The sequence below is a fragment of the Eucyclogobius newberryi genome, unplaced genomic scaffold (assembly GCF_026437365.1).
Source record: "Eucyclogobius newberryi isolate DKJ021-1_F unplaced genomic scaffold, fEucNew1.0.hap1 SCAF_10, whole genome shotgun sequence".
Lineage (NCBI taxonomy): Eukaryota > Metazoa > Chordata > Actinopteri > Gobiiformes > Gobiidae > Eucyclogobius > Eucyclogobius newberryi.
Genome location: NW_027315724.1, coordinates 37,726,767 through 37,750,324, shown reverse-complemented (window position 1 = coordinate 37,750,324; position 23,558 = coordinate 37,726,767). Strand labels below are relative to the sequence as shown.

Below are 23,558 nucleotides of genomic sequence, written 5' to 3'. Positions count from 1 at the left end.
GTCTCATAACTGTCTCATTACAGTCTCATTACTGTCTCATTACAGTCTCATAACAGTCTCATAATTGTCTCATAACTGTCATAATTGTCTCATAACTGTCTCATTACAGTCTCATAATTGTCTCATAACTGTCTCATTACGGTCTCATAACTGTCATAATTGTCTCATAACTGTCTCATAACTGTCTCATTACAGTCTCATTACTGTCTCATTACAGTCTCATTACAGTCTCATAACTGTCTCATAATTGTCTCATTACAGTCTCATAACAGTCTCATAATTGTCTCATAACTGTCTCATAACTGTCATAATTGTCTCATAACTGTCTCATTACAGTCTCATAATTGTCTCATAACGGTCTCATAACTGTCTCATTACGGTCTCATAACTGTCTCATAACTGTCATAATTGTCTCATAACTGTCTCATTACAGTCTCATAATTGTCTCATAACGGTCTCATAACTGTCTCATAACCGTCTCATAACCGTCTCATTACGGTCTCATTACTGTCTCATTACTGTCTAATAACTGTCTCATTACGGTCTCATTACTGTCTCATAACTGTCATAACTGTCATAATTGTCTCATAACTGTCTCATTACAGTCTCATAATTGTCTCATAACGGTCTCATAACTGTCTCATTACGGTCTCATAACTGTCTCATAACTGTCATAATTGTCTCATAACTGTCTCATTACTGTCTAATAACTGTCTCATTACGGTCTCATTACTGTCTCATAACTGTCTCATAACTGTCATAATTGTCTCATAACTGTCTCATTACAGTCTCATAATTGTCTCATAACGGTCTCATAACTGTCTCATTACGGTCTCATAACTGTCTCATAACTGTCATAATTGTCTCATAACTGTCTCATAACCGTCTCATTACGGTCTCATTACTGTCTCATTACTGTCTCATAACTGTCTCATAACTGTCATAATTGTCTCATTACTGTCTCATTACTGTCTCATTACTGTCTCATAACGGTCTCATAACCGTCTCATAACCGTCTCATTACGGTCTCATTACTGTCTCATAACTGTCTCATAACTGTCATAATTGTCTCATAACTGTCTCATTACAGTCTCATTACAGTCTCATAACTGTCTCATTACTGTCTCATTACTGTCTCATAACTGTCTCATAACTGTCTCATTATTGTCTCATTATTGTCTCATTACTGTCTCATTACTGTCTCATAACTGTCTCATAATTGTCTCATTACTGTCTCATTGCTGTCTCATTACTGTCTCATTACAGTCTCATTACAGTCTCATAACTGTCTCATAACTGTCTCATAATTGTCTCATAACTGTCTCATTACTGTCTCATTACAGTCTCATAACTGTATCATAATTGTCTCATTACGGTCTCATAACTGTCTCATAACTGTCATAATTGTCTCATAACTGTCTCATTACGGTCTCATAACTGTCTCATAACGGTCTCATAACGGTCTCATAACTGTCTCATAACTGTCTCATTACTGTCTCATTACAGTCTCATAACAGTCTCATAATTGTCTCATAACTGTCATAATTGTCTCATAACTGTCTCATTACAGTCTCATAATTGTCTCATTACAGTCTCATTACAGTCTCATTACTGTCTCATTACTGTCTCATAACGGTCTCATAACGGTCTCATAACTGTCTCATAATTGTCTCATAACTGTCTCATTACTGTCATAATTGTCTCATAACTGTCTCATTACTGTCTCATTACGGTCTCATAACTGTCTCATTACAGTCTCATAACAGTCTCATAATTGTCTCATAACTGTCTCATTACCGTCTCATTACAGTCTCATAATTGTCTCATAACTGTCATAATTGTCTCATAACTGTCTCATTACAGTCTCATAATTGTCTCATAACGGTCTCATAACTGTCTCATTACAGTCTCATAACTGTCTCATAACTGTCTCATTACAGTCTCATTACTGTCTCATTACAGTCTCATAATTGTCTCATAACGGTCTCATAACTGTCTCATTACAGTCTCATAACAGTCTCATAATTGTCTCATAACTGTCATAATTGTCTCATAACTGTCTCATTACAGTCTCATAATTGTCTCATAACGGTCTCATAACTGTCTCATAACTGTCTCATTACGGTCTCATAACTGTCTCATAACTGTCATAATTGTCTCATAACTGTCTCATTACGGTCTCATAACTGTCTCATAACGGTCTCATAACGGTCTCATAACTGTCTCATTACTGTCTCATTACAGTCTCATAACAGTCTCATAATTGTCTCATAACTGTCATAATTGTCTCATAACTGTCTCATTACAGTCTCATAATTGTCTCATAACGGTCTCATAACTGTCTCATTACGGTCTCATAACTGTCTCATTACGGTCTCATAACTGTCTCATAACTGTCATAATTGTCTCATAACTGTCTCATTACAGTCTCATAATTGTCTCATAACGGTCTCATAACTGTCTCATTACGGTCTCATAACTGTCTCATTACGGTCTCATAACTGTCTCATAACTGTCCTAAATGTCTCATAACTGTCTCATTACAGTCTCATAACTGTCTCATAACTGTCTCATTACGGTCTCATAACTGTCTCATAACTGTCATAATTGTCTCATAACTGTCTCATTACAGTCTCATAATTGTCTCATTACAGTCTCATAATTGTCTCATTACAGTCTCATAACTGTCTCATAACTGTCTCATAACGGTCTCATAACTGTCTCATTACGGTCTCATAATTGTCTCATTACAGTCTCATAATTGTCTCATTACAGTCTCATAACTGTCTCATAACTGTCTCATAACGGTCTCATAACTGTCTCATTACGGTCTCATAACTGTCTCATTACAGTCTCATAACTGTCTCATAACAGTCTCATAATTGTCTCATAACTGTCATAATTGTCTCATAACTGTCTCATTACAGTCTCATAACTGTCTCATAATTGTCTCATAACGGTCTCATAACTGTCTCATAACGGTCTCATAACTGTCTCATTACTGTCTCATTACCGTCTCATTACAGTCTCATAACTGTCTCATAATTGTCTCATAACGGTCTCATAACTGTCTCATTACGGTCTCATAACTGTCTCATAACTGTCATAATTGTCTCATTACAGTCTCATAACTGTCTCATTACAGTCTCATTACTGTCTCATTACAGTCTCATTACAGTCTCATAACAGTCTCATAATTGTCTCATAACTGTCATAATTGTCTCATAACTGTCTCATTACAGTCTCATAATTGTCTCATAACTGTCTCATTACGGTCTCATAACTGTCATAATTGTCTCATAACTGTCTCATAACTGTCTCATTACAGTCTCATTACTGTCTCATTACAGTCTCATTACGGTCTCATAACTGTCATAATTGTCTCATAACTGTCTCATAATTGTCTCATTACAGTCTCATAACAGTCTCATAATTGTCTCATAACTGTCTCATAACTGTCATAATTGTCTCATAACTGTCTCATTACAGTCTCATAATTGTCTCATAACGGTCTCATAACTGTCTCATTACGGTCTCATAACTGTCTCATAACTGTCATAATTGTCTCATAACTGTCTCATTACAGTCTCATAATTGTCTCATAACGGTCTCATAACTGTCTCATAACCGTCTCATAACCGTCTCATTACGGTCTCATTACTGTCTCATTACTGTCTAATAACTGTCTCATTACGGTCTCATTACTGTCTCATAACTGTCTCATAACTGTCATAATTGTCTCATAACTGTCTCATTACAGTCTCATAATTGTCTCATAACGGTCTCATAACTGTCTCATTACGGTCTCATAACTGTCTCATAACTGTCATAATTGTCTCATAACTGTCTCATTACTGTCTAATAACTGTCTCATTACGGTCTCATTACTGTCTCATAACTGTCTCATAACTGTCATAATTGTCTCATAACTGTCTCATTACAGTCTCATAATTGTCTCATAACGGTCTCATAACTGTCTCATTACGGTCTCATAACTGTCTCATAACTGTCATAATTGTCTCATAACTGTCTCATAACCGTCTCATTACGGTCTCATTACTGTCTCATTACTGTCTCATAACTGTCTCATAACTGTCATAATTGTCTCATTACTGTCTCATTACTGTCTCATTACTGTCTCATAACGGTCTCATAACTGTCTCATAACCGTCTCATAACCGTCTCATTACGGTCTCATTACTGTCTCATAACTGTCTCATAACTGTCATAATTGTCTCATAACTGTCTCATTACAGTCTCATTACAGTCTCATAACTGTCTCATTACTGTCTCATTACTGTCTCATAACTGTCTCATAACTGTCTCATTATTGTCTCATTATTGTCTCATTACTGTCTCATTACTGTCTCATAACTGTCTCATAATTGTCTCATTACTGTCTCATTGCTGTCTCATTACTGTCTCATTACTGTCTCATTACAGTCTCATAACTGTATCATAATTGTCTCATTGCTGTCTCATTACGGTCTCATAACTGTCTCATAACTGTCATAATTGTCTCATAACTGTCTCATTACGGTCTCATAACTGTCTCATAACGGTCTCATAACGGTCTCATAACTGTCTCATTACTGTCTCATTACAGTCTCATAACAGTCTCATAATTGTCTCATAACTGTCATAATTGTCTCATAACTGTCTCATTACAGTCTCATAATTGTCTCATAACGGTCTCATTACGGTCTCATAACTGTCTCATAACTGTCATAATTGTCTCATAACTGTCTCATTACAGTCTCATAATTGTCTCATAACGGTCTCATAACTGTCTCATTACGGTCTCATAACTGTCTCATAACTGTCATAATTGTCTCATAACTGTCTCATTACAGTCTCATAATTGTCTCATTACAGTCTCATAATTGTCTCATTACAGTCTCATAACTGTCTCATAACTGTCTCATAACGGTCTCATAACTGTCTCATTACGGTCTCATAACTGTCTCATTACAGTCTCATAACTGTCTCATAACAGTCTCATAATTGTCTCATAACTGTCATAATTGTCTCATAACTGTCTCATTACAGTCTCATAACTGTCTCATAATTGTCTCATAACGGTCTCATAACTGTCTCATAACGGTCTCATAACTGTCTCATTACTGTCTCATTACCGTCTCATTACAGTCTCATAACTGTCTCATAATTGTCTCATAACGGTCTCATAACTGTCTCATTACGGTCTCATAACTGTCTCATTACAGTCTCATAATTGTCTCATAACGGTCTCATAACTGTCTCATTACGGTCTCATAACTGTCTCATAACTGTCATAATTGTCTCATTACAGTCTCATAACTGTCTCATTACAGTCTCATTACTGTCTCATTACAGTTTCATTACTGTCTCATTACAGTCTCATAACAGTCTCATAATCGTCTCATAACTGTCATAATTGTCTCATAACTGTCTCATTACAGTCTCATAATTGTCTCATAACTGTCTCATTACGGTCTCATAACTGTCATAATTGTCTCATAACTGTCTCATAACTGTCTCATTACAGTCTCATTACTGTCTCATTACAGTCTCATTACAGTCTCATAACTGTCTCATAATTGTCTCATTACAGTCTCATAACAGTCTCATAATTGTCTCATAACTGTCTCATAACTGTCATAATTGTCTCATAACTGTCTCATTACAGTCTCATAATTGTCTCATAACGGTCTCATAACTGTCTCATTACGGTCTCATAACTGTCTCATAACTGTCATAATTGTCTCATAACTGTCTCATTACAGTCTCATAATTGTCTCATAACGGTCTCATAACTGTCTCATAACCGTCTCATTACGGTCTCATTACTGTCTCATTACTGTCTAATAACTGTCTCATTACGGTCTCATTACTGTCTCATAACTGTCTCATAACTGTCATAATTGTCTCATAACTGTCTCATTACAGTCTCATAATTGTCTCATAACGGTCTCATAACTGTCTCATTACGGTCTCATAACTGTCTCATAACTGTCATAATTGTCTCATAACTGTCTCATTACGGTCTCATTACTGTCTCATAACTGTCTCATAACTGTCATAATTGTCTCATAACTGTCTCATTACAGTCTCATAATTGTCTCATAACGGTCTCATAACTGTCTCATTACGGTCTCATAACTGTCATAATTGTCTCATAACTGTCTCATAACCGTCTCATTACGGTCTCATTACTGTCTCATTACTGTCTCATAACTGTCTCATAACTGTCATAATTGTCTCATTACTGTCTCATTACTGTCTCATTACTGTCTCATAACGGTCTCATAACTGTCTCATAACCGTCTCATTACGGTCTCATTACTGTCTCATAACTGTCTCATAACTGTCATAATTGTCTCATAACTGTCTCATTACAGTCTCATTACAGTCTCATAACTGTCTCATTACTGTCTCATTACTGTCTCATAACTGTCTCATAACTGTCTCATTATTGTCTCATTACTGTCTCATTACTGTCTCATAACTGTCTCATAATTGTCTCATTACTGTCTCATTGCTGTCTCATTACTGTCTCATTACTGTCTCATAACTGTCTCATAACTGTCTCATAATTGTCTCATAACTGTCTCATTACTGTCTCATTACAGTCTCATAACTGTATCATAATTGTCTCATTGCTGTCTCATTACTGTCTCATAACTGTCTCATAACTGTCTCATTACTGTCTCATTACAGTCTCATAACTGTCATAATTGTCTCATAACTGTCTCATAATTGTCTCATTACGGTCTCATAACTGTCTCATTACTGTCTCATTGCTGTCTCATTACTGTCTCATTACTGTCTCATTACAGTCTCATAACTGTCTCATAACTGTCTCATAATTGTCTCATAACTGTCTCATTACTGTCTCATTACAGTCTCATAACTGTATCATAATTGTCTCATTGCTGTCTCATTACTGTCTCATAACTGTCTCATAACTGTCTCATTACTGTCTCATTACAGTCTCATAACTGTCATAATTGTCTCATAACTGTCTCATAATTGTCTCATTACGGTCTCATAACTGTCTCATAACTGTCTCATAACTGTCTCATTACTGTCTCATTAGTGTCTCATCATTGTCTCATTATTGTCTCATTACTGTCTCATTACTGTCTCATAACTGTCTCATAACTGTCTCATTACTGTCTCATTACTGTCTCATTGTCTCATTACAGTCTCATAACTGTCTCATAACTGTCTCATAACTGTCATAATTGTCTCATAACTGTCTCATTACAGTCTCATAATTGTCTCATAACGGTCTCATAACTGTCTCATTACGGTCTCATAACTGTCTCATAACTGTCATAATTGTCTCATAACTGTCTCATAACCGTCTCATTACGGTCTCATTACTGTCTCATTACTGTCTCATAACTGTCTCATAACTGTCATAATTGTCTCATTACTGTCTCATTACTGTCTCATTACTGTCTCATAACGGTCTCATAACTGTCTCATAACCGTCTCATAACCGTCTCATTACGGTCTCATTACTGTCTCATAACTGTCTCATAACTGTCATAATTGTCTCATAACTGTCTCATTACAGTCTCATTACAGTCTCATAACTGTCTCATTACTGTCTCATTACTGTCTCATAACTGTCTCATAACTGTCTCATTATTGTCTCATTATTGTCTCATTACTGTCTCATTACTGTCTCATAACTGTCTCATAATTGTCTCATTACTGTCTCATTGCTGTCTCATTACTGTCTCATTACAGTCTCATTACAGTCTCATAACTGTCTCATAACTGTCTCATAATTGTCTCATAACTGTCTCATTACTGTCTCATTACAGTCTCATAACTGTATCATAATTGTCTCATTACGGTCTCATAACTGTCTCATAACTGTCATAATTGTCTCATAACTGTCTCATTACGGTCTCATAACTGTCTCATAACGGTCTCATAACGGTCTCATAACTGTCTCATAACTGTCTCATTACTGTCTCATTACAGTCTCATAACAGTCTCATAATTGTCTCATAACTGTCATAATTGTCTCATAACTGTCTCATTACAGTCTCATAATTGTCTCATTACAGTCTCATTACAGTCTCATTACTGTCTCATTACTGTCTCATAACGGTCTCATAACGGTCTCATAACTGTCTCATAATTGTCTCATAACTGTCTCATTACTGTCATAATTGTCTCATAACTGTCTCATTACTGTCTCATTACGGTCTCATAACTGTCTCATTACAGTCTCATAACAGTCTCATAATTGTCTCATAACTGTCTCATTACCGTCTCATTACAGTCTCATAATTGTCTCATAACTGTCATAATTGTCTCATAACTGTCTCATTACAGTCTCATAATTGTCTCATAACGGTCTCATAACTGTCTCATTACAGTCTCATAACTGTCTCATAACTGTCTCATTACAGTCTCATTACTGTCTCATTACAGTCTCATAATTGTCTCATAACGGTCTCATAACTGTCTCATTACAGTCTCATAACAGTCTCATAATTGTCTCATAACTGTCATAATTGTCTCATAACTGTCTCATTACAGTCTCATAATTGTCTCATAACGGTCTCATAACTGTCTCATAACTGTCTCATTACGGTCTCATAACTGTCTCATAACTGTCATAATTGTCTCATAACTGTCTCATTACGGTCTCATAACTGTCTCATAACGGTCTCATAACGGTCTCATAACTGTCTCATTACTGTCTCATTACAGTCTCATAACAGTCTCATAATTGTCTCATAACTGTCATAATTGTCTCATAACTGTCTCATTACAGTCTCATAATTGTCTCATAACGGTCTCATAACTGTCTCATTACGGTCTCATAACTGTCTCATTACGGTCTCATAACTGTCTCATAACTGTCATAATTGTCTCATAACTGTCTCATTACAGTCTCATAATTGTCTCATAACGGTCTCATAACTGTCTCATTACGGTCTCATAACTGTCTCATTACGGTCTCATAACTGTCTCATAACTGTCCTAAATGTCTCATAACTGTCTCATTACAGTCTCATAACTGTCTCATAACTGTCTCATTACGGTCTCATAACTGTCTCATAACTGTCATAATTGTCTCATAACTGTCTCATTACAGTCTCATAATTGTCTCATTACAGTCTCATAATTGTCTCATTACAGTCTCATAACTGTCTCATAACTGTCTCATAACGGTCTCATAACTGTCTCATTACGGTCTCATAATTGTCTCATTACAGTCTCATAATTGTCTCATTACAGTCTCATAACTGTCTCATAACTGTCTCATAACGGTCTCATAACTGTCTCATTACGGTCTCATAACTGTCTCATTACAGTCTCATAACTGTCTCATAACAGTCTCATAATTGTCTCATAACTGTCATAATTGTCTCATAACTGTCTCATTACAGTCTCATAACTGTCTCATAATTGTCTCATAACGGTCTCATAACTGTCTCATAACGGTCTCATAACTGTCTCATTACTGTCTCATTACCGTCTCATTACAGTCTCATAACTGTCTCATAATTGTCTCATAACGGTCTCATAACTGTCTCATTACGGTCTCATAACTGTCTCATAACTGTCATAATTGTCTCATTACAGTCTCATAACTGTCTCATTACAGTCTCATTACTGTCTCATTACAGTCTCATTACTGTCTCATTACAGTCTCATAACAGTCTCATAATTGTCTCATAACTGTCATAATTGTCTCATAACTGTCTCATTACAGTCTCATAATTGTCTCATAACTGTCTCATTACGGTCTCATAACTGTCATAATTGTCTCATAACTGTCTCATAACTGTCTCATTACAGTCTCATTACTGTCTCATTACAGTCTCATTACGGTCTCATAACTGTCATAATTGTCTCATAACTGTCTCATAATTGTCTCATTACAGTCTCATAACAGTCTCATAATTGTCTCATAACTGTCTCATAACTGTCATAATTGTCTCATAACTGTCTCATTACAGTCTCATAATTGTCTCATAACGGTCTCATAACTGTCTCATTACGGTCTCATAACTGTCTCATAACTGTCATAATTGTCTCATAACTGTCTCATTACAGTCTCATAATTGTCTCATAACGGTCTCATAACTGTCTCATAACCGTCTCATAACCGTCTCATTACGGTCTCATTACTGTCTCATTACTGTCTAATAACTGTCTCATTACGGTCTCATTACTGTCTCATAACTGTCTCATAACTGTCATAATTGTCTCATAACTGTCTCATTACAGTCTCATAATTGTCTCATAACGGTCTCATAACTGTCTCATTACGGTCTCATAACTGTCTCATAACTGTCATAATTGTCTCATAACTGTCTCATTACTGTCTAATAACTGTCTCATTACGGTCTCATTACTGTCTCATAACTGTCTCATAACTGTCATAATTGTCTCATAACTGTCTCATTACAGTCTCATAATTGTCTCATAACGGTCTCATAACTGTCTCATTACGGTCTCATAACTGTCTCATAACTGTCATAATTGTCTCATAACTGTCTCATAACCGTCTCATTACGGTCTCATTACTGTCTCATTACTGTCTCATAACTGTCTCATAACTGTCATAATTGTCTCATTACTGTCTCATTACTGTCTCATTACTGTCTCATAACGGTCTCATAACTGTCTCATAACCGTCTCATAACCGTCTCATTACGGTCTCATTACTGTCTCATAACTGTCTCATAACTGTCATAATTGTCTCATAACTGTCTCATTACAGTCTCATTACAGTCTCATAACTGTCTCATTACTGTCTCATTACTGTCTCATAACTGTCTCATAACTGTCTCATTATTGTCTCATTATTGTCTCATTACTGTCTCATTACTGTCTCATAACTGTCTCATAATTGTCTCATTACTGTCTCATTGCTGTCTCATTACTGTCTCATTACTGTCTCATTACAGTCTCATAACTGTCTCATAACTGTCTCATTACTGTCTCATTACAGTCTCATAACTGTATCATAATTGTCTCATTGCTGTCTCATTACGGTCTCATAACTGTCTCATAACTGTCATAATTGTCTCATAACTGTCTCATTACGGTCTCATAATTGTCTCATTACAGTCTCATAACTGTCTCATAACTGTCTCATAACGGTCTCATAACTGTCTCATTACGGTCTCATAATTGTCTCATTACAGTCTCATAATTGTCTCATTACAGTCTCATAACTGTCTCATAACTGTCTCATAACGGTCTCATAACTGTCTCATTACGGTCTCATAACTGTCTCATTACAGTCTCATAACTGTCTCATAACAGTCTCATAATTGTCTCATAACTGTCATAATTGTCTCATAACTGTCTCATTACAGTCTCATAACTGTCTCATAATTGTCTCATAACGGTCTCATAACTGTCTCATAACGGTCTCATAACTGTCTCATTACTGTCTCATTACCGTCTCATTACAGTCTCATAACTGTCTCATAATTGTCTCATAACGGTCTCATAACTGTCTCATTACGGTCTCATAACTGTCTCATAACTGTCATAATTGTCTCATTACAGTCTCATAACTGTCTCATTACAGTCTCATTACTGTCTCATTACAGTCTCATTACTGTCTCATTACAGTCTCATAACAGTCTCATAATTGTCTCATAACTGTCATAATTGTCTCATAACTGTCTCATTACAGTCTCATAATTGTCTCATAACTGTCTCATTACGGTCTCATAACTGTCATAATTGTCTCATAACTGTCTCATAACTGTCTCATTACAGTCTCATTACTGTCTCATTACAGTCTCATTACGGTCTCATAACTGTCATAATTGTCTCATAACTGTCTCATAATTGTCTCATTACAGTCTCATAACAGTCTCATAATTGTCTCATAACTGTCTCATAACTGTCATAATTGTCTCATAACTGTCTCATTACAGTCTCATAATTGTCTCATAACGGTCTCATAACTGTCTCATTACGGTCTCATAACTGTCTCATAACTGTCATAATTGTCTCATAACTGTCTCATTACAGTCTCATAATTGTCTCATAACGGTCTCATAACTGTCTCATAACCGTCTCATAACCGTCTCATTACGGTCTCATTACTGTCTCATTACTGTCTAATAACTGTCTCATTACGGTCTCATTACTGTCTCATAACTGTCTCATAACTGTCATAATTGTCTCATAACTGTCTCATTACAGTCTCATAATTGTCTCATAACGGTCTCATAACTGTCTCATTACGGTCTCATAACTGTCTCATAACTGTCATAATTGTCTCATAACTGTCTCATTACTGTCTAATAACTGTCTCATTACGGTCTCATTACTGTCTCATAACTGTCTCATAACTGTCATAATTGTCTCATAACTGTCTCATTACAGTCTCATAATTGTCTCATAACGGTCTCATAACTGTCTCATTACGGTCTCATAACTGTCTCATAACTGTCATAATTGTCTCATAACTGTCTCATAACCGTCTCATTACGGTCTCATTACTGTCTCATTACTGTCTCATAACTGTCTCATAACTGTCATAATTGTCTCATTACTGTCTCATTACTGTCTCATTACTGTCTCATAACGGTCTCATAACTGTCTCATAACCGTCTCATAACCGTCTCATTACGGTCTCATTACTGTCTCATAACTGTCTCATAACTGTCATAATTGTCTCATAACTGTCTCATTACAGTCTCATTACAGTCTCATAACTGTCTCATTACTGTCTCATTACTGTCTCATAACTGTCTCATAACTGTCTCATTATTGTCTCATTATTGTCTCATTACTGTCTCATTACTGTCTCATAACTGTCTCATAATTGTCTCATTACTGTCTCATTGCTGTCTCATTACTGTCTCATTACTGTCTCATTACAGTCTCATAACTGTCTCATAACTGTCTCATTACTGTCTCATTACAGTCTCATAACTGTATCATAATTGTCTCATTGCTGTCTCATTACGGTCTCATAACTGTCTCATAACTGTCATAATTGTCTCATAACTGTCTCATTACGGTCTCATAACTGTCTCATAACGGTCTCATAACGGTCTCATAACTGTCTCATTACTGTCTCATTACAGTCTCATAACAGTCTCATAATTGTCTCATAACTGTCATAATTGTCTCATAACTGTCTCATTACAGTCTCATAATTGTCTCATAACGGTCTCATTACGGTCTCATAACTGTCTCATAACTGTCATAATTGTCTCATAACTGTCTCATTACAGTCTCATAATTGTCTCATAACGGTCTCATAACTGTCTCATTACGGTCTCATAACTGTCTCATAACTGTCATAATTGTCTCATAACTGTCTCATTACAGTCTCATAATTGTCTCATTACAGTCTCATAATTGTCTCATTACAGTCTCATAACTGTCTCATAACTGTCTCATAACGGTCTCATAACTGTCTCATTACGGTCTCATAACTGTCTCATTACAGTCTCATAACTGTCTCATAACAGTCTCATAATTGTCTCATAACTGTCATAATTGTCTCATAACTGTCTCATTACAGTCTCATAACTGTCTCATAATTGTCTCATAACGGTCTCATAACTGTCTCATAACGGTCTCATAACTGTCTCATTACTGTCTCATTACCGTCTCATTACAGTCTCATAACTGTCTCATAATTGTCTCATAACGGTCTCATAACTGTCTCATTACGGTCTCATAACTGTCTCATTACAGTCTCATAATTGTCTCATAACGGTCTCATAACTGTCTCATTACGGTCTCATAACTGTCTCATAACTGTCATAATTGTCTCATTACAGTCTCATAACTGTCTCATTACAGTCTCATTACTGTCTCATTACAGTTTCATTACTGTCTCATTACAGTCTCATAACAGTCTCATAATCGTCTCATAACTGTCATAATTGTCTCATAACTGTCTCATTACAGTCTCATAATTGTCTCATAACTGTCTCATTACGGTCTCATAACTGTCATAATTGTCTCATAACTGTCTCATAACTGTCTCATTACAGTCTCATTACTGTCTCATTACAGTCTCATTACAGTCTCATAACTGTCTCATAATTGTCTCATTACAGTCTCATAACAGTCTCATAATTGTCTCATAACTGTCTCATAACTGTCATAATTGTCTCATAACTGTCTCATTACAGTCTCATAATTGTCTCATAACGGTCTCATAACTGTCTCATTACGGTCTCATAACTGTCTCATAACTGTCATAATTGTCTCATAACTGTCTCATTACAGTCTCATAATTGTCTCATAACGGTCTCATAACTGTCTCATAACCGTCTCATTACGGTCTCATTACTGTCTCATAACTGTCTCATAACTGTCATAATTGTCTCATAACTGTCTCATTACAGTCTCATAATTGTCTCATAACGGTCTCATAACTGTCTCATTACGGTCTCATAACTGTCTCATAACTGTCATAATTGTCTCATAACTGTCTCATTACGGTCTCATTACTGTCTCATAACTGTCTCATAACTGTCATAATTGTCTCATAACTGTCTCATTACAGTCTCATAATTGTCTCATAACGGTCTCATAACTGTCTCATTACGGTCTCATAACTGTCATAATTGTCTCATAACTGTCTCATAACCGTCTCATTACGGTCTCATTACTGTCTCATTACTGTCTCATAACTGTCTCATAACTGTCATAATTGTCTCATTACTGTCTCATTACTGTCTCATTACTGTCTCATAACGGTCTCATAACTGTCTCATAACCGTCTCATTACGGTCTCATTACTGTCTCATAACTGTCTCATAACTGTCATAATTGTCTCATAACTGTCTCATTACAGTCTCATTACAGTCTCATAACTGTCTCATTACTGTCTCATTACTGTCTCATAACTGTCTCATAACTGTCTCATTATTGTCTCATTACTGTCTCATTACTGTCTCATTACTGTCTCATAACTGTCTCATAATTGTCTCATTACTGTCTCATTGCTGTCTCATTACTGTCTCATTACTGTCTCATAACTGTCTCATAACTGTCTCATAATTGTCTCATAACTGTCTCATTACTGTCTCATTACAGTCTCATAACTGTATCATAATTGTCTCATTGCTGTCTCATTACTGTCTCATAACTGTCTCATAACTGTCTCATTACTGTCTCATTACAGTCTCATAACTGTCATAATTGTCTCATAACTGTCTCATAATTGTCTCATTACGGTCTCATAACTGTCTCATTACTGTCTCATTGCTGTCTCATTACTGTCTCATTACTGTCTCATTACAGTCTCATAACTGTCTCATAACTGTCTCATAATTGTCTCATAACTGTCTCATTACTGTCTCATTACAGTCTCATAACTGTATCATAATTGTCTCATTGCTGTCTCATTACTGTCTCATAACTGTCTCATAACTGTCTCATTACTGTCTCATTACAGTCTCATAACTGTCATAATTGTCTCATAACTGTCTCATAATTGTCTCATTACGGTCTCATAACTGTCTCATAACTGTCTCATAACTGTCTCATTACTGTCTCATTAGTGTCTCATCATTGTCTCATTATTGTCTCATTACTGTCTCATTACTGTCTCATAACTGTCTCATAACTGTCTCATTACTGTCTCATTACTGTCTCATTGTCTCATTACAGTCTCATAACTGTCTCATAACTGTCTCATAACTGTCATAATTGTCTCATAACTGTCTCATTACAGTCTCATAATTGTCTCATAACGGTCTCATAACTGTCTCATTACGGTCTCATAACTGTCTCATAACTGTCATAATTGTCTCATAACTGTCTCATAACCGTCTCATTACGGTCTCATTACTGTCTCATTACTGTCTCATAACTGTCTCATAACTGTCATAATTGTCTCATTACTGTCTCATTACTGTCTCATTACTGTCTCATAACGGTCTCATAACTGTCTCATAACCGTCTCATTACGGTCTCATTACTGTCTCATAACTGTCTCATAACTGTCATAATTGTCTCATAACTGTCTCATTACAGTCTCATTACAGTCTCATAACTGTCTCATTACTGTCTCATTACTGTCTCATTACAGTCTCATAACTGTCTCATAACTGTCTCATTACAGTCTCATTACTGTGACCTCTGGCAGGAGGACACATATTTGGGCGTGTCTTACCGGGGTCATCCTGAGCGATGGGTGCGTTACCGGCCCCTGCATGACTTTGTTGAGCGTGTCGGCGAACATGACGCGCAGCTCTCCAGAGTAACAGTAAACCGTGTCGATCTTGGGCCACCAGTCCAAGTGAGACTGAGAGAAGAACGAGCACGTTACTTCAGACGTCACAGGAACCTCGCGGGAACCTCGCGGGCTCAGACTTACGTTTGTGATGATTCTGTGCAGAGAGTTGACCAGGACGAAGTGGAAGGTGGAGGGAGACGAGGACGCCAAACACACCTGGAAAAAAGTGGGTTGCATGGTTGTTTTGGGGGTCCCGAGTGGGTTGCATGGTTGTTTTGGGGGTCCCCCCTAGTGGGTTGCATGGTTGTTTTGGGGGTCCCCCCTAGTGGGTTGCATGGTTGTTTTGGGGGTCCCGAGTGGATTGCATGGTTGTTTTGGGGGTCCCCCCTAGTGGGTTGCATGGTTGTTTTGGGGGTCCCGAGTGTATTGCATGGTTATTGTGGGGGTCCGGAGTGTGTTGCATGGTTGTTTTGGGGGTCCTGAGTGTGTTGCATGGTTATTGTGGGGGTCCGGAGTGTGTTGCATGGTTGTTGTGGGGGTCCGGAGTGTGTTGCATGGTTGTTGTGGGGGTCTCGAGTGTGTTGCATGGTTATTGTGGGGGTCCGGAGTGTGTTGCATGGTTGTTTTGGGGGTCTCGAGTGTGTTGCATGGTTATTGTGGGGGTCCGGAGTGTGTTGCATGGTTGTTGTGGGGGTCCGGAGTGTGTTGCATGGTTGTTGTGGGGGTCTCGAGTGTGTTGCATGGTTATTGTGGGGGTCCGGAGTGTGTTGCATGGTTGTTGTGGGGGTCCGGAGTGTGTTGCATGGTTGTTTTGGGGGTCTCGAGTGTGTTGCATGGTTATTGTGGGGGTCCGGAGTGTGTTGCATGGTTGTTTTGGGGGTCTCGAGTGTGTTGCATGGTTATTGTGGGGGTCCGGAGTGTGTTGCATGGTTGTTTTGGGGGTCTGGAGTGTGTAGCATGGTTATTGTGGGGGTCCGGAGTGTGTTGCATGGTTGTTTTGGGGGTCTGGAGTGGGTTAGGATTGAGACAGAGGTGCAGTTGGACCTTGAACTGTTGGTTGTTGTGAGGGTTGATGCGGAAACAGGAGACGAAACAGTCCATCATGAGCTCCACGTCTGCGTTCTGACTTCCTGTTCCCCTCCAGAACGGTTTGGCCGGGTTGAACAGCAAAGCCTGATGGGAAAGAAATCACCCTTAAAGTTCGATTGATCACTTTAACAGCCATTTGATCGATAATGTATTTAAAAAGTCTCAATGTGAAATAGAAATAAAACAATGGCTTCAGTCCTTTTGTTCAGGTGTAAATAATGGCAGTTTCAGAGTGAGCGCACCTTCAGGTCGATGACGATGGACTGCACCAGGAGGAAGATGGTGGAATGGTCTTCCCAGTTGATGTAGGTGGAGGCTTTGCACAGTTTGACACAGGCCACGGCGGCGCTCTCCGTCAGCTGCTTGTTCCCTCCACCCAGAGCTTTACGCAGGTTCTCCAGGAACAGCTTCTGCACAAGACGCACCAAACAAAGATCAGAGATGCAGACATGAACCGGGACCGAACCGGGTCCGAACCGGACCTGAACCGGACCTGAACCGGACCTGAACCGGACCTGAACCGGACCTGAACCGGACCTGAACCGGGTCTGAACCGGACCTTGTTGGCTTTGCTGTCCTCCACCGTGTCTTTGGAGATGGTGTGTGTGATTTCGGGGCAGAGGACCAGGAGGATGATCTGAAGAGGCCAAACCGCTGCTTTCCTCTTGGCGCTTTCTGCAAAACTGTCCACCAGATCGAAAAGCTTCTCTGCAGCTTCTAAACACAGACGAGGAACACATTTGTTTGTCCAGTCATTCTGTCAGCGGAAATGAGGTCTTAAATCTAAAGAGTACGTGTGTGTCCATGTTCACAACGCAACAGAACGTTTGTGAAGGAAAGTATATATGTTTATATTTCACAAGTACCTGGGACTGGGACTGGGACTGGGCCTGGGCCTGGGCCTGGGACTGGGACTGGGCCTGGGACTGGGCCTGGGACTGGGCCTGGGCCTGGGCCTGGGACTGGGACTGGGACTGGGACTGGGACTGGGACTGGGCCTGGGACTGGGACTTACCTGCCATGTCGGCCTGAGGTCTCTGGTAAAGCATCGTAAACTCATCAGGATAATTTTCCACCCAGTTCCAGAACGCCTGCAGGAAAAACACTTCAGTACAGACAGAACAGAACCGGGCCTAAACCAGGACTAAACCAGGTCTAAACCAGGTCCAAACCGGGCCTAAACCAGGTCCAAACCAGGTCCAAACCAGGTCTAAGCCAGGTCCAAACCAGGTCCAAACCAGGTCTAAGCCAGGTCCAAACCAGGTCCAAACCAGGTCCAAACCAGGTCCAAACCAGGTCCAAACCAGGTCCAAACCAGGTCTAAGCCAGGTCCAAACCAGGTCCAAACCAGGTCCAAACCAGGTCCAAACCAGGTCCAAACCAGGTCTAAGCCAGGTCCAAACCAGGTCCAAACCAGGTCCAAAACAGGTCTAAACCAGGTCTAAACCAGGTCTGAACCAGGTCAGAACCAGGTCAGAGCGGAAACTCAAACCTTTTCTAAACTGTTGATGACTGAGAGTTGGGCCGGTTTCTTTAGGGCTCGAAATTTCAGGACGGTTTCTGAAACAACAGAGTAGAACATGAAAACAAAGCTATGATTTATGATTCAGTGTTGGAGAGCTCCTCAGACCTTGCAGCAGCCTCTTGAGTTTGGAGCAGTCCACATTTATGTACTGCATCAGTTCAATGTCGTGGACGTCCACATTGTCCTCTGAACACACCGTCAGCTCCTGCAGCCTAAAAAAACAGAGACACGTTTGTAGACATCAGCAGGAGCATCAGGGGCATCAAGAGCATCAGGGGCATCAAGAGCATCAAGAGCATCAAGGGCATCAAGGGCATCAAGGGCATCAAGGGCATCAAGGGCATCAAGAGCATCAAGAGCATCAAGGGCATCAAGGGCATCAAGAGCATCAAGAGCATCAGGGGCATCAAGAGCATCAAGAGCATCAAGAGCATCAAGAGCATCAAGGGCATCAAGGGCATCAAGGGCATCAGGGGCATCAAGAGCATCAGGGGCATCAGGGGCATCAGGGGCATCAAGAGCATCAGGGGCATCAAGGGCATCAGGGGCATCAGGGGCATCAAGGGCATTAAGGGCATCAAGAGCATCAAGGGCATCAGGGGCATCAGGGGCATCAAGGGCATCAGGGGCATCAAGGGCATCAGGGGCATCAGGGGCATCAGGGGCATCAAGGGCATCAGGGGCATCAGGGGCATCAGGGGCATCAAGGGCATCAGGGGCATCAGGGGCATCAAGGGCATCAAGGGCATCAGGGGCATCAGGGGCATCAAGGGCATCAGGGGCATCAGGGGCATCAAGGGCATCAGGGGCATCAGGGGCATCAGGGGCATCAGGGGCATCAGGGGCATCAAGGGCATCAGGGGCATCAAGGGCATCAAGAGCATCAGGGGCATCAGGGGCATCAAGAGCATCAAGGGCATCAAGGGCATCAAGGGCATCAGGGGCATCAGGGGCATCAGGGGCATCAGGGGCATCAGGGGCATCAAGAGCATCAAGGACATCAGGGGCATCAAGGGCATCAGGGGCATCAGGGGCATCAGGGGCATCAAGGACATCAGGGGCATCAGGGGCATCAAGAGCATCAAGGACATCAGGGGCATCAGGGGCATCAGGGGCATAAAGGGCATCAGGGGCATCAGGGGCATCAAGGGCATCAGGGGCATCAGGGGCATCAGGGGCATCAGGGGCATCAGGGGCATCAGGGGCATCAAGGGCATCAGGGGCATCAGGGGCATCAGGGGCATCAGGGGCATCAGGGGCATCAAGGGCATCAGGGGCATCAGGGGCATCAGGAGCATCAGGAGCATCAAGAGCATCAGGGGCATCAAGGGCATCAAGGGCATCAAGGGCATCAAGGGCATCAAGAGCATCAAGAGCATCAGGGGCATCAAGAGCATCAGGGGCATCAAGAGCATCAAGGACATCAGGGGCATCAAGGGCATCAAGAGCATCAAGAGCATCAAGAGCATCAAGGACATCAGGGGCATCAAGGGCATCAAGAGCATCAAGAGCATCAGGAGCATCAAGGGCATCAGGGGCATCAGGGGCATCAGGGGCATCAAGAGCATCAAGGACATCAGGGGCATCAGGGGCATCAGGGGCATAAAGGGCATCAGGGGCATCAGGGGCATCAAGGGCATCAGGGGCATCAGGGGCATCAGGGGCATCAGGGGCATCAGGGGCATCAGGGGCATCAAGGGCATCAGGGGCATCAGGGGCATCAGGGGCATCAGGGGCATCAGGGGCATCAAGGGCATCAGGGGCATCAGGGGCATCAGGAGCATCAGGAGCATCAAGAGCATCAGGGGCATCAAGGGCATCAAGGGCATCAAGGGCATCAAGGGCATCAAGAGCATCAAGAGCATCAGGGGCATCAAGAGCATCAGGGGCATCAAGAGCATCAAGGACATCAGGGGCATCAAGGGCATCAAGAGCATCAAGAGCATCAGGAGCATCAAGGGCATCAGGGGCATCAGGAGCATCAAGAGCATCAGGAGCATCAGGGGCATCAGGAGCATCAAGAGCATCAGGAGCATCAGGGGCATCAAGGGCATCAAGGGCATCAAGGGCATCAAGAGCATCAAGGGCATCAAGGGCATCAGGGGCATCAGGGGCATCAAGGGCATCAGGGGCATCAGGGGCATCAAGGGCATCAGGGGCATCAAGGGCATCAGGGGCATCAAGGGCATCAGGGGCATCAAGGGCATCAGGGGCATCAAGGGCATCAGGGGCATCAGGGGCATCAGGGGCATCAGGGGCATCAAGAGCATCAAGGGCATCAAGGGCATCAAGAGCATCAAGGACATCAGGGGCATCAAGGGCATCAGGGGCATAAAGGGCATCAGGGGCATCAGGGGCATCAGGGGCATCAGGGGCATCAGGGGCATCAGGGGCATCAGGGGCATCAGGGGCATCAGGGGCATCAGGGGCATCAAGGGCATCAAGAGCATCAGGGGCATCAGGGGCATCAAGAGCATCAAGAGCATCAAGGGCATCAAGGGCATCAAGGGCATCAAGGGCATCAAGGGCATCAGGGGCATCAAGAGCATCAAGGACATCAGGGGCATCAAGGGCATCAGGGGCATCAGGGGCATCAAGGACATCAGGGGCATCAGGGGCATCAGGGGCATCAAGAGCATCAAGGACATCAGGGGCATCAAGGGCATCAGGGGCATAAAGGGCATCAGGGGCATCAGGGGCATCAAGAGCATCAGGGGCATCAGGGGCATCAGGGGCATCAAGGGCATCAAGGGCATCAGGGGCATCAGGGGCATCAGGGGCATCAGGGGCATCAAGGGCATCAAGGGCATCAAGGGCATCAAGGGCATCAGGGGCATCAAGAGCATCAAGAGCATCAGGGGCATCAGGGGCATCAAGGGCATCAAGGGCATCAAGGGCATCAAGAGCATCAAGAGCATCAGGGGCATCAAGAGCATCAAGAGCATCAGGGGCATCAAGAGCATCAAGGACATCAGGGGCATCAAGGGCATCAAGAGCATCAGGAGCATCAAGGGCATCAAGGGCATCAAGGGCATCAGGGGCATCAGGGGCATCAAGGGCATCAGGGGCATCAGGAGCATCAAGAGCATCAGGAGCATCAGGAGCATCAAGAGCATCAGGAGCATCAGGGGCATCAAGGGCATCAAGGGCATCAAGGGCATCAAGGGCATCAGGGGCATCAAGAGCATCAAGAGCATCAGGGGCATCAAGGGCATCAAGGGCATCAAGAGCATCAAGAGCATCAGGGGCATCAAGGGCATCAAGGGCATCAGGGGCATCAAGAGCATCAAGAGCATCAGGGGCATCAAGGGCATCAAGGGCATCAAGAGCATCAAGAGCATCAGGGGCATCAGGGGCATCAAGGGCATCAAGGGCATCAGGGGCATCAAGAGCATCAAGGACATCAGGGGCATCAAGAGCATCAGGAGCATCAGGGGCATCAAGAGCATCAGGGGCATCAGGAGCATCAAGAGCATCAGGAGCATCAGGGGCATCAGGGGCATCAAGGGAATCAGGAGCGTCAGGAGCATCAAGAGCATGAAGGGCATCAAGGGTATAAAGGGCATCAGGGGCATCAAGAGCCGGGCATCAAGGGCATCGGGAGGATCAAGGGAATCAGGAGCGTCAGGAGCGTCAGGAGCGTCAGGAGCGTAGTTACCTGGTTGAGATGCGGCTGAAGACGGCGTTGAAGTTGTTGCAGCTGAGCGAGAAGAGAACGGCGGAGGCGGAGGCGCGGAGCTCGGCCGCGTGCTGCTGACCTTCTCTGAACGTGTAGATGAAGTGACAGATCTCCGGCAACAGCTGCTTCACCAGCATCGTCTCGTCCAGGCGCAGGCAGTCCTTCGATTGCTGCGCACGCAACAAACAACCTGAACGTCAGCCTGACGGGGCTCAGACGGGGACAGGTCTAAAGCAGGACTAAAGCAGGACTAAAGCAGGACTAAAGCGGGCCTCGTGTTCCTTACCCCGGCCAGACACTTGTCCAGCGTGTCCAGGATGATGAGCTGAGAGAGGTAGAGGTTCTTCTCTGAAGCTTCTCCAAATATTCGCTGAAAAATAAGACCAGAGTAAATAAAAGGAACACTTCAGTTTGAACGTACAGGACAAGAGCACGCCCTCTGCTGGTCTGCACAAGGAGGCTATCGAATGTTCCACAGGCTGCGAAATAGACGGGGGCCCGGGGGTACGGTAATAATGCAGACCCTGTCCAATAAACACTGTGGAACATTCCAGGCATTCCAGGCAAAGCATTATCCATGGAGACAAATCACTAAATCACTCAAATCTGATTGTTATCCGCTTTCTGGGAGTTATGGGATCATTGAGAAGTCCTGTTCTGATGCGAGTAATCTGATTTCCCTCGGCTTGTTCACGCTGCGCAGCTTTGACAAAGAAAACCAGAGTTATTTTAACATCCACGAACAAGTACTCTGTGAAACCAGAGCTGCAAATAACGATCAGTTTGCATTGCAGTCGTTTACAGATCGTGGAGAAGCACGTTTATCGATTAAAGAGTTTTCATCAAGTTTTTTGGCTCGATTTGAGTCATAAAACGTATTTTCTGGAGCCTGAAAAGACCAGCTAACAGGCTTTTAGATAGAGACTGTCTTCCCGTAGTTTGGACGGGGTATTTTGAAATGTGGACAATAGAGATGCACCGAGTGCAAAATTCTTGGCCGATACCGATTTCCGTTTTTTAAGGAAGTCTGATCTCGCCACTGATTTTCCCACAAACTCCCCAGTATTATATAT

General features: G+C 41.8%; 1 protein-coding gene across 2 annotated transcripts in view; it reads right to left on the bottom strand.

Moving 5' to 3' along the window:
• Nucleotides 1-23,558, bottom strand: part of nf1a (neurofibromin 1a) — a 186,051-nt gene that overhangs the window by 139,635 nt on the left and 22,858 nt on the right. For both annotated transcript variants that reach the window (XM_072456416.1, XM_072456423.1), the window contains exons 3-12: nucleotides 22,772-22,855; nucleotides 22,465-22,655; nucleotides 18,912-19,018; nucleotides 18,774-18,841; nucleotides 18,297-18,372; nucleotides 17,841-17,998; nucleotides 17,524-17,691; nucleotides 17,237-17,365; nucleotides 16,334-16,408; nucleotides 16,130-16,261 (exon numbers count right to left, since the gene is read on the bottom strand). In XM_072456416.1, the coding sequence (XP_072312517.1) occupies nucleotides 16,130-16,261; nucleotides 16,334-16,408; nucleotides 17,237-17,365; nucleotides 17,524-17,691; nucleotides 17,841-17,998; nucleotides 18,297-18,372; nucleotides 18,774-18,841; nucleotides 18,912-19,018; nucleotides 22,465-22,655; nucleotides 22,772-22,855 (1,188 nt within the window). The remainder of the gene's footprint in view (nucleotides 1-16,129; nucleotides 16,262-16,333; nucleotides 16,409-17,236; nucleotides 17,366-17,523; nucleotides 17,692-17,840; nucleotides 17,999-18,296; nucleotides 18,373-18,773; nucleotides 18,842-18,911; nucleotides 19,019-22,464; nucleotides 22,656-22,771; nucleotides 22,856-23,558) is intronic.